Genomic DNA, 12909 nt, shown 5'->3' with positions numbered 1-12909 from the left:
AAATCCGAGTAAAACCGAACCCGCTCACCCCTAATTTATATATACCTCCAGAGGAAGAGTGGACAGTCACCATATTGAAAAAATAGACACAATTTATTAACTCAAGTCCATCAATACAAGGAGTCAGTCATCATTTTGGTCAAAAAGAGACCTTTATCAAGACCGCAAAGTCACCAGATAAGCCCACACTCACCCCGAGCTGACCTAAATAGCACCATATATTAATGTATAGCTCCTTCCCCTGGAAATCCCAGGTAAACATTTAAGCTAAACAACAAGAAAACCTAACTGACCAACATCCAGTATGTAGGCCAAACAAAAAGGAAAATTAGACATAGAGTTTCAGAACATCTCTACAATATAAGAAAAGCACTAACAACTCCCAGCCTATCAGCCCACTTCACAGAAAACATAATAAGGGTGCAAAAGGATTAAAATTAATCGGTATTCAAAAAACAACCCCCTCCAATGGAGAGGAGAAGACCTGATGACCCCTCTAAAGAAAAACTAGACAAGATGGATTAATTAACTGAAAACCCTAGAACCATGTGGGCTCATTATAGATATTGAGCTAAAAGCATTTATATAAATTTAAACATCAGTACTAGATATACATCTTATGCATTCATACATATCACTTTCAATTTGAAGAGAGCCCAACAATTTTTACAAAATATTTGATGATGAACACACCAGAACAGCATCGGCCATCCAGCAGGAATAATTGCTGCTGTTGTGAGGAGTTCCAATGAATGGAGAACCCACGGGGGTGTCTACGTCCGGCACTGTTTCTGGATGTATCATCTATGTTAGCCATAAATAACCTGCTTTAGTCTGGTGGCAGCTAGGAATTCCAGTGAAGTACATTTCTCTATCTGTTATACTGTAGTAGACAATTATATTGTTATAGTATATTGTTATAAGGTAAAAAGTCTAGTATCAACATATGATAAACCAAAATTGCTCACTACAATGATCCTAATTACACATTTTTTGAAAATGTCTGTTACCTACTTACCTGCTCCATAGTAACTCTTCTCTGTGCCTCCCCTATTCAATATCTCATTTAAGAAGACTACTGTACATATTGCTTACTATATTTTGCATATAATGGAAATGTATGTTATTTACTTATTACTTAGTAAGTGGTATATTGTGTTCTACAGGAGACTATATAATCAGGATGATCTAATATTGCCCGTACAGGGGCACCAAGAGAGGGGGTATTAATTATTGGGGCCTGGGCTTTTTGGAGGGGCCCAGCAGGAGCCTGGCTTGAGCAGCTAAAAGGAACATTGTCCCCAGTGCGGCTACCAAAGCCCCCTGTACAGCAGTAGAAAGAAGGGGACATGAGGTCTAGGGTCATGTGCACTAAGGAGGAAGTCTATCCTCATAGGTGCTAGCTGCTATGGGTAGGACTATGATCTTTAGGAGGTAGGGTGCCTTCTACAGATAACATAGTCCCACTAACAGCAGTTGGCATTTATGGGGAGAGACTTCCCCCGAGTATACATGCTCCCTGCCATCAAGTTATTATTATTATTATTATTATTATGTGTTTATATGGCACCACAAGTGTTCCACAGCACCTTACAAAGTACATAAACAAATAGGTTGACTTACAGTGACTTTAAGTACAATACAATACAGGACAAGGATAATATACATTGCTACATTCGTGACCATAACACCCAGATAAGCAACAAAGCAAAGTAACCAAGTGTTAGGTGCCCTAGTGGGGAGTAAGAAGTAGATGAAAGTATAGTAAGGAAGAGCACAAGAGGGTAGAGGGCCCTGCTCATAAGAGCTTACATTCTAAAGGGGAGGCATAGCCAAACAGGTGTGACAAAGATGGGGTAGGCAGGGAGGAAGGAGTTTATAGCAGCAAGTTAAGATGAAAGCTTGAAGAGCCCCTTTGAAGGATTTTAGAGAGGTGGAGAGTCTGATGGGAAGAGGGAGAGAGTTCCAAAGGTAGGGAGCAGTGCTGGCAAAATCTTGGAAGTGGGAGTGGGAGGAAGTAATCAATTGGCATGAGAGGTGGTGTGCATTTTTTGAACAAAGAAGGCAGACATGAGAGTGAAGTGAGATGAGATCTGAGATGTAAATGGGAGAGGAATGGGTGAGGGCTTTTTAAGTGAGTGTGAGAACCTTAAATTGGGTACTAAAAGGGAAGGGGAGCCACTGGAGAGCTTGTAGGTGAGGTGAGGCAGATGTAGAGCGTTTTGAGAGGAAGATGAGCTGTGCATCAGCATTGAGGACAGACTGGAGAGGTGAGAGAAGGGAGTTGGGGATGCCAGAAAGGAGAATGTTACAGTAGTCCAATCTGGAGATGACCAATGAGTGTATGAGGGTTTTAGTGGTATCCTGGGTTAGAAAGGGTCTAATCTTGGAAATATTTTAAAGATGAAAATGACAGGACTGCAAGAAAATCTGGATATGTGGTTTGAAGGAGAGGGTGGAGTCCAGGATAACTCCAAGACAGCACTCTTTGGGGCTAAAGGAGATAGTTGTGCCATCAATTGATAAATAAATGGTGGGAAGTTTGGTTATGTTAGGGGGTGGGGAAATGATCAGCTCAGTATTAGACATATTAAGGTCCATATTCAATTTGAGGCAAAAAGTCCAGACTTTTTGCCTGCCGGATTTCTTGCCTCCTTCGCCAGTTTTCCAGTGGGAAAGTATCGTGCGCATGCCTGATATTTCCCGTATTAAATTTCAAAGGACGCGAAAACGGAACCCGGAGAAACTGGGAGCTGCAAAACAATAGAACAGTTTTGGGAAAGCATCCTATCACACCCCTAAGGATGTCCAGACATGGGGGATCACTATGTGTACCCCCGTTTTTGCCTGCTGAAGGGAAGTCGGGTTTTTAAATAGCCGTGTCAGGTGCATTATTGCGGCTTTGAAGAAGGTGATGCAGAAGAGCATTTAGCAATTATTTTGGGGAAAAATAACTATGGCCATCAAATTTGGGGTACATGAAAATGGGTGCAAGCATATTTTTAAGTCCCTAAAATGATTTTGAAAACTTCTTGAAAAATGCACCTGCCGCTACTACCCACAATGAAAAAAACACCTGCCGCATATATGGGAATTCCTATGGATTGAATTTAGCTATTAGCTATTTTACAAGTGTCTTCACTTTTTTTTTAACCCCAAAATTTTTAATATTTTTTTGTGGTGTCACGATTTTTTTTTAACATTTTTTGATACACATTGATTTTAGGGTCCATTCCGAGGGGTGCAGGCTTTTTATTTAAGCCTGCACCCCTAAACCCTAATTCTGCACTTTTTTTACCAGCTAAAGGCTGGAGAAAACTTATCTCCATTTTTTTACATTGACTTTTCGCACAGGCGAAAAGTCAATGTAATTGAATATGGGGATAATGACAAAAGGCGAAAATTATATGATAGGTGAATATTTATCATCAATAACGGGTTTTCACCTGGAATTGAATACAGGCCTACATTTAAGAAATCGCTGGGACATCCAGGAAGAGATGGCAGAGAGACAGTTGAAGATACATGTGAGTAGAGATGGGGAGAGGTTAGGGGAGGAAAGGTAGATCTGAGTATCATCAGCATAGAGATGATATTGGAGGTCAAATGAGCTGATGAGTTCACCTAGTGAGGACATATAGAGTGAGAAAAGAAGAGGTCCAAGAACAGAACCTTGGGGAACATCTACTGTAAGAGGCTGTGGGGGAGAAGAGGAGTCAAAAGAGGAGACAGAGAAGGATTGGTCAGAGAGGTAGGAGGATAGCCAGGAGAGGGCAGTGTCACGTTGACCAAGGGAGTGAAAGATTTGAAGAAGGAGAGGCTTTTCCACAGTGTCAATAGTAGCAGAGAGGTCAAGGAGAATGAATGGATAGTAGTGGCCATTGGATTTAGCAGCAAGGAGGTCAATGCTGACTTTTGTGTGGGCAGTTTCAGTGGAGTGGAGAGAATGGAAGCCAGACTGAAAAGGGTCAAGGAGGGAGTGGGAGGAAAGAAAGGTGGTAAGGTGCTTGTAAACAACATGCTCAAGGAGCATGGAGGCAAAAGGGAGGAGAGAGATGGGACGGTAGTTGGAGAGAGTGTTAGGATCAAGGGTAGGTTTTTAACAATGGGGGAGACAAGGGCATGTTTGAATGCAGACGGGACAGTGCCTGATGATAGGGAGAGATTAAGGAGGTGGGCAAAATGGGAGCAGGCAGAAGGAGAGAGGTAGCAGAGGAGACGAGAAGGGATAGGGTCAAGGGGGGAGGTGGAAGGGGGTGAAGACCGGATGAAGGACATGACTTCCTCTCCAGATACAGGGAAGAAGTATGTTAGAGTTGGTAAAATGGATGGGGAGGGGTGATCCAGGAAAGGAGAAGGTGGATAGCAGGGGGACTGGTGGGATATGATATCCTGATGTATGGAGTCAATTTTAGTTGTAAAGTAGGTAGCAAAGTCAAGGGCAGAGAGCGAGAAGGGGGTGGGCCATTCTGTGGGTACAGCAGCTGCTGTACCCCATGTGCAGCTGCAGGAACTCCCTTTACAGCTTTGCAACACTGCACATAATATTTTTTGCATTTTTCATGCCCCCCACTCAGGAGTTCATGGCCACTCTCTACAACTGCTCTCTACATCCATGCTCCATGAAGAAGACTGTACACTGCCTAACGCCACATATGATTGCTTAAAAGGGCAATCTATTCTGAATTGTGTGGCAAATTGGGAAAAACTGGACATAATATTAATACTAAAGTCAATGTGTGGCTCAATGGAGGTGCTCTGTGGGGCATAATATTAATACTAAAGGCATTGTGTGGCATAATGAGGGGGCTCTTTGGGGCATAATATTAATACTGGCAGCATTGTGTGGCATAATGGTGGCAGTGTGTTGCATAATAATAATACTAAGAGTTTGTGTGGGATAATGTGGACACTCTGATATACTGGTAGGTATTGTGTGATATACTGGGCATACTGTATGGCATAATGTTTAAACTAGGGGCACACTGACATAATGTGAATAAGAGGGGTACAGTGTGGTATTATATAATTTTATTGCTAGAGCCCCCACAAACGTATTACCTTGGGGCCCCCACAAATCTTAATCCAGATCTGTTTAGGATGTAATCAATTTTTCTAGTAGAACTCCTGATGATATGGGTTAATATTCCAGCCCATTTTGCCATTGAAAGATACTGCCAATGTTTCTATTTAACCTTCTTCCTTTGACATTCATCTTGCACTAATATCACATTATCCATTCTGTTTGTGGACACATTACAATGTATCATTATTATAGCAATTTGTTTCACAAACTTTTTATTTACACATTTGAGTGAATGTAAGAACTTGTTTTTTGTTTCCTTATTTGAATTCTTCTATTTTGTGGACTATGGCCCTGATTCAGCGCCGCTCGCAAAATGCGAGCGCTCACTCTGAATCAGTGCGGCCGCTTTTTTTTTTAATAAACTGGCCTCCTGGCCACTTGCTAAGCTGTGGGTGACCACCTACAGCTTTTGCGAGTGGCCAGGTGATGGTCGCGATGGTCGCGACCATCAGGCTTGCGACGAGACCCTTGTGGTAGGGTCTGGTCTGCTGCAAGCCCCAGTAAGCTTCTGGCTCTAATAGGGCCACCCTCAAATGTCATGCATTCCTTTGGGAACGCCTCCGTTTGGCCAGCCACCCCCCCTCCCTGCCTACAAAACGGGGTTAGCTGTTGATCAACATCGACAGCCACCACGTTTGTAGAAAGCCCCAGAGCGAGTGAATTTCTTACTTGCTCGGGGCTTGCACATGCACATTGTGCACACCACATGTGCATAATGCCCCACCATCAACCCGCTTGCAAGCGGGACTGAATCAGGCCCTATGCTCATAGGATAACAAATAACTAACAATTATTCTCTCTCATTTGCAATCAGTGAAATATAACTACGGTACTATACAGATGTGTCCTTATACATCTAGTCTCAATATGCCATGCAGAGTGACTTGCCTTGTGTGAGTGAGCCACCAGGTCCCATGCTACTCTGCTAGCATCAGGCAATGTGACTAGGACACACCAGGAGACTGTGCTGATTAATTGGATATGCAACAATTGTATATCTAAGTGCACCTGAGTCTGTATATGAAGCACAACAGAACTTGACATAAAAAAGCTCCAGAAGACCCACATTGAAAGAGAATTGAGAGCAGAGCTAAGGAACAGGGCAGAGGCTGCATCCTACTGCACGAGCACAGGGTATGGGGAGTAGTGCTAGACAAAAGCTGGAATGGGGCTCATCAAGAGGGGAAGTGGGGGAGCCCACCACTTACAGTCAATTCCTATAGGCCGGCACCGTTAGGTGCAGTGCTGACAGGAGCATCCTGAGGACACTCTGATTGGCTGTATGTGCTCTAGGGTACCTGTCTGGAGCATCTTAAGGATGGAACAGCAGCATTGCAGCAGCTCCTTGCTAGCCAAAGACAAGAGTCATGGAGAAGCGGCGGTTCCCCATAGAACCTGTGTTCTGTGTGGCATCACCATACACACACCCCTAATTATGGCACAGAGATATGTACACACCCTATATGAATATACTATATATTTATATCTATTTTTTTATACACTGATAGCATAGGTTTTTGTGCTTCTATTATAAAGATAAATGTCACATCACCAATGTTTATGCTGTTATATTTATAGTTTTAGTAAGCAATGTACAATTAAAATGTTTAAATATATTTAGAATTGTCTGAGATGTTATTATTCTGTATATATTCTTTCTAACAATACACGGAAAGATATTATCTTTAAACAAGCATAATAACTACTGAATCTTTGTTGTTTACCAGAGAAGGTGCTATTGTGTTGGCTCCAATGAGTATGTTGGCCTGTCTTTAATGACAATGGGAGAGAGCTTAGAATACAATGGAGTGTTTTCCTTTGGATAGGCTGAAGATACATAGTTATATTTGTTACATGATTTGTTGATGTCAAAGCTGCAAAATGTGTTTAGAAGTATATGCTTTGAAACTATGCTCAGGTGAATTTACTGATAACAAAAAATTACTTTGAAATACTTTTATATACTATTGTAAAAAATAATTATTTAAAAGCCTTTATATCATAAGTGACCAATGAAAATAGACTAAAGGTGGGTACACACCTGAAATTGAGTGATCTGCAGATATATCTGCAGATTATGGTCATTCATAAACACTGATCGACCATCATCTGTGCTGCAGTGAGTCCCAGTGGCTGGGGGTGTGGCCTAATCGCGGAATGTGTGACCACGTCCCCTTCGGAAAAAAATAATTAAATAAAGGGGGGTGCTGTGTGCCCCTCAGCCCGGTGCACAGCCAATGGGGGGCCCGATCAGCATGATCGGGCCCCCCTTTGGCATAGGAGACTGTTTGGGCTGCTGCTTTAGCAGCCTCGGAAAGTCTCTGAGTGCAGCCCAGCACACAGCAGCGTGTGCTGGGCTGCTGGGGATGGGGAGCTGTGCCGGAGTGGGGTAAGTAGTACCTGCTCACAGCTCCCCCCACTCTCTCTGCACCCCTATGTACAGGCGATTGGCTGATCGCCTGTACACACTTGCCAATGGACAGATAAGTCTGCAGACATATCTGTTCATTGGCTGTGCAGCACAGCCAATGCGATATGTCTGTGAACAAAGTTGTTCACAGACATATTGTCTGTACACACGGGCCGACAGGGGCACGATATATTGGCCGATCAATTGATCGCCCAATATATTGGCCAGTGAGTACCCAGCTTAACCTTGATACAATTTCGTTATAAATAAAAAAAATATTTATTTAACTATAATTATGCATTTCCAATATCAGAGAATAAGTGAATATTTTCTTTTTATATTGAAATCCTTGGATATAAATTACATTCTGTTCTTTATTGTGCTTGAATATAAACAATATAGATTTATAATTTAAGCATTTTATGTAGTGTTAATGCCACATTGTTTTCATATTTTATAATTAGAGTCTGCTGCAATCAACTGCCTAAAGGTATTAAATCATAATTATCTCTTTTTATGATTGGAAAGTATCTAAAATGTGTAGGGTTGAAACTTCATTATGTGAAGTAATGTGTGAAGTTTATATTAGAAGTGAATTGGTCTCTAATTTGAGGATACATGGTAACTGGGATGTGTGCACAGATACAGACTCTATTGTTTGGATACTATCCTTATTCATCAAAGCTCAGTAAAACAATGTATTTTTTGATAAATGCTTTGTATTCTATTTGTGAGCTTCTGATGGCCTATTAGAGGGGAAGGGTGAATGATTTTTCCATTTGCCCAGTACCTAACAGTAATCTAAATAATGCCAAACTAAAAGTTGATATTGGCAATTGCAAAAACATCTTTCATAGCAATGAGGACTATACTATCAGTCTCTGAATTGTAGGACAATGGGTGGTAGTCTATGGCTCTCCAGCTGATGTTGATCTGCAAGTACCAATGTACCCTGCAGGCAGCTTTTTGGGATGGTGTCATGGTCATTCATGTTGATTTGAGTATGTCAACATTATTTATTTTGGAGACCTGTATATTATCCCAGTTGAGTGTCATATGAGGCTGTATAGCCCCTTATGCCTTAAAGTTTTAAGTATTACCATGTGCCTCATTTTCCATACTATGTAAATAAATAATATATTTTACAGTATATTATTTTTACCATAAAGCACATGCTAAATATACACTTTTTAAACTTCAATAAGTATAACTGTTTGCAGATAATCATGCAGTAAGGTATATTTTTAATATATATTCAGATACTTTCAGATACTTACTAGAGAACCAATGCAGTGGTAATGTACATAAAAAACTAAATTTGAGTCATAATATAAAGTATTTGTGTAGTAACAGCAAGTGGTCACAAACGTTACTAATTAATACCAAGGTACAATACAGCAAATGTTTTCATTTCTCAAAATTACATCAGTGCTATATACTGTGAGCAGAATGCTGCAAATCCCATAGTATGTCTCTCACTATTACTTGGTAGAGGAATACCATGCTGTAGAATTATAAAAGACCCAGACCAAATTCCATAGTTACTGGTTGTTATTCCATTCCTTGTGGACCCACTATAACTAGTCTGGCCCTGAGTCTTCCTCACTGTCACTTGTCTCCCATCATTGGTAAGTAGTCCAGCATGGATAACTGCTCGGCAAATGGAAGAATCCTAAAGATAACAATAGACACGATATCAAATACAAATGAATCTGCATTTTCCTTTTGGTTGCAGCTGCTAAAAACTGTTGTTCTATAAAAAGTTAAGTTCTGACCTCTTACATCTGTATATGTATACAATTTACACAGGATTACAAATTGAGTAAAAAATTATTTAATGTTAAATAAATAAATATATTTCAAATGCATTGAGATGTTAGCAGTCTGTATATATTCTAACAATAAATGAAAAGTGTTTAGTAAAATGGCATAACTATCCGCTGAATCTTTGTTAATTGCTAGTTAAAGTGCAATTGTGTTGGCTCCAATGAGTCAGTTGGTTGTATTAATGACAATTGGAGAGAGCATAGAATACAATGGAGTGGCTTCTTTGGATTGACTGAAAATACCTAATTATATTTGTTACATGATTGTTAATGTCACAGCTGCAAAATGTGTTTAGGAGTATATGGTTTGCAGACATGTTCTGCTGAATAGAAACATTATCATGTGAATTTACTGATAATTAAAAATTACATTGAAAATATATTGAATAAGTATTTAAATCATGAGTGACCAATGAAATAGCTTAAACTTGATACCATTATATGTTATAAATAAAAACAGAAGATATTTAAAATTAAATATTTTTTTTAATCAAAAATTGTAATTATTATTTTTTATGTAAGTTACTTACTATATACATTTCATATAGACACAACCAACATGCATAATACATTAACTTTAAATTATGCTATAGATAGATTTTTCATTAAATGAATATGTGTGCAAAAAAAATCTATAATTTTGATATCCCATGTGTTAGAATTGTTATAATAATAAAAACATAATGGTGGAGGCTTCCACTGAAAAGCTATGTTTATATGAAAATTGATTAGTTTACTTGTAAGAGCAGATCAATGGAGTGCCCTCTTTTTAAAAAAATGATACATAGATATCCAAACAGGAAGAGTGGGGTGTCCCTTGCTCCAAATTATTAACAAAAATCTGGCCCAAAATAATGTGTCACTTTGTGTGTGATAATAGTAACATATTCCTTTTTGATTACAGTATGGGCTTTATTCAGAGGCGGCCGTACGGTCTATGACCACATGGCCGCCTCGATGTTTGTCCAGTGGGCATGCGCACGAGGTAGCCGGCTCCTTCGTACGCATGCGTGAGACCTGCTACGACCTACAGCGCTGGTCGTGGCTGGTCTCTTTCCAAAGGGGGCGAGCTGTCGATGTTGATTGACAGCTTGCCCCATTTGGAAGGCGGGCCGGGGGCTGGCAGCCCAAACGGAGGCGTTCCCATGGGAATGCCTGCCATTTGGGGGAGGCCCCACTGACATCACTAGTGATGTCAGTGGAGAGCTTCCAGCTCTGACAGAGCCAGAAGCTCTCCGGGGCTTACGACAAGTGAGACCCTACCCTAGGGTCTCGTCGTAAGCCCCGATTGTCACGATGGTCCTTGACCATCGCCACCATCAACCTAGCGGTCATTAGAGCTTTGGGTTTAAACCCACAGCCTAACGACCGAAACAGAGGCGGCCGGTCAGGATGCAAGCGGCCACCCAGTTTCTAAGCGACCGCTTGCATCCTCTGACTGCCTCTGAATGAGGGCCTATGTTCCTAGCCATATATTAGGTAACCAAAATATACCATTATTTACTTGTAATTTGATCTAGATTGAATATAATTATTAATGCATTCGTTACTGTGCAATTTTGTTATATTTCCTTTGTTATTAATCTATTTTAATATTTTATTGTATCTTAACTATCCTATAACTCATAGCAATTACTTATATACCACCTATGCTCCCAAACAAGATTTGTGCACCTTATTAGCAATACAATGTGCTTAATTTATTTGACAAATTCAAATAACAATATGTTTTATATTTAACCTTATTTAAATATGCAGATTACAAATCTAGCATCAGGTCATCATAGCAATTATATTATATTAAATAGGTATAGAATGGTGTCATATTCTCTATCCTTATTCATCATGATCAATAATACTTTGAAGTATTAACTATATATTGCTACCTAAACCTCTTATATAACATTATATGTCACATTTATGGAATGGTCAAGATGTTAATATAATGCAATAATAATAATTTGAATATTGCTCACTTCAGAAATCAATACAAGAACTATTTATTTGTCAATCTAAGGTATTTGAGGGCAGGTCATCTGAAAAACTTTTCTTCAATCTTGTTATCCTGTGCACTTACTAAACTATAGGAGATTGTCAAGGTATAACACAGTTTATTGAATGTAGTTCCGGAGATTGTCTGGTAAATGTGGCTAAGTATATGTGAAGTAAATATATTATTTAATTAAAGGTTGTAAAATATGAATGATGCCAATCTAACTATTGGACATGAACATGCTAATTATCTCACTATTGTTTTTGAAATGCCTTTCCAAACAGTTAGGAGACATGGGCTGATTACAATGACCCTGGATAATAATCTGTACAAATCAAGCAGAGTAAATAGGTAAACCTTTGTTTCCCTGGTTCATGTCTGCATATAGATTAACTTAACTATCTACTGAACCACTGTATTTTGAAGTATATTTTATGGCTGCAAAAACCACAGGAAATGCAATTAGGAGTATGGACCTTAAAGGTTTTTTTTTTTATAAAAAATGATGGTCTTATTTTTGTCAAATACAGATGATGAGTTTAGGAAAACTGACATAAATTAATATAGTATACCAAAATATGTAGACATTTTACTTTACATATAATTGTGTTTTAATCAAAATTGTATTATATTTAAAGATACAAAAAAAATCTATAAAAGTTATGAGTTTGGTTTAAAAAGAAATCAAGTGAAATATATAATAAATAGATTTATATAAAAGCCTTTTTACTAGCCCTTGTTAAAGATTATTTTTGGAAACTCTAATTGTAAACTATGGCTATACGGACTACACTAGCCTTTGTTAAATACTTATCTTTTATAAACTCTGTTATATACTACTGTAAATATGGATATATAAACTGTGCAGTATTATGTATGGATCCTCCTGTATAAGTAACTAAGATACTGGGTCTATGCTTGGAAATGTGAAGTACACATTATAATTATGTGTATAACATTTATGTGTACAAATGTATTAACATGCATTATAATTATATGGTTTCTAAATATCTGTTATGGGCTATACATACCCCTACAGTATAGTCACAATATATTATATATATGTTGATAATAGATACATACTTTTGAATTACTATCGCTGCCCCTTAGAGAAAACCAAATAACCCACTAAGGGAGGAATTTCATTCATATAATACTATTATCCTTCACATTAGGTTTTAACGCTTGCTTGGAACTCATCGTTTTTACACATTGGGAGTATATGATATGTCTTCATATTTAAATTGCTATTAAGGAATCTGTATGTATCCTTCTCATTAAATAAATATGGATGTTTATGATGTCATTAAATTAAATATACTTAGAATATCAAAGGTACAATACTGTGCATTATACACTAGGTTACATTTATTGGTTGAGAAACATCCATCTAATTGTTCCAGTAAACTCGTTATAAGAGACTACTTGGTATGTACTAATCCAATTTTTCTAATGAATATATTGAAAATTAACATTAGCTTCTATAAAGTAGTATGAATATTCTACTTTTTATTTACATTTTGGAGAGACATTTTTTGGTCCCTTTGCAACTAAGGGACAGAAAATAAACTTATGTTATTGAGGGGTATTTAGA

The 12909-nt window shown here is 38.6% G+C and overlaps 1 protein-coding gene across 1 annotated transcript in view; it reads right to left on the bottom strand.

Moving 5' to 3' along the window:
* Positions 1-12909, bottom strand: part of LOC148506143 (uncharacterized) — a 177807-nt gene that overhangs the window by 152615 nt on the left and 12283 nt on the right. The window contains 1 exon segment of the mRNA XM_088447194.1: positions 8982-9168. Coding sequence (XP_088303320.1) covers positions 8982-9168 — 187 coding nt within the window.

Source organism: Taudactylus pleione, unplaced genomic scaffold (genome assembly GCF_031769625.1).
Source record: "Taudactylus pleione unplaced genomic scaffold, aTauple2 ptg000423l, whole genome shotgun sequence".
In the NCBI taxonomy this organism is placed as follows: Eukaryota; Metazoa; Chordata; class Amphibia; order Anura; family Myobatrachidae; genus Taudactylus; species Taudactylus pleione.
This window is presented reverse-complemented; position numbering and strand designations above follow the sequence as displayed.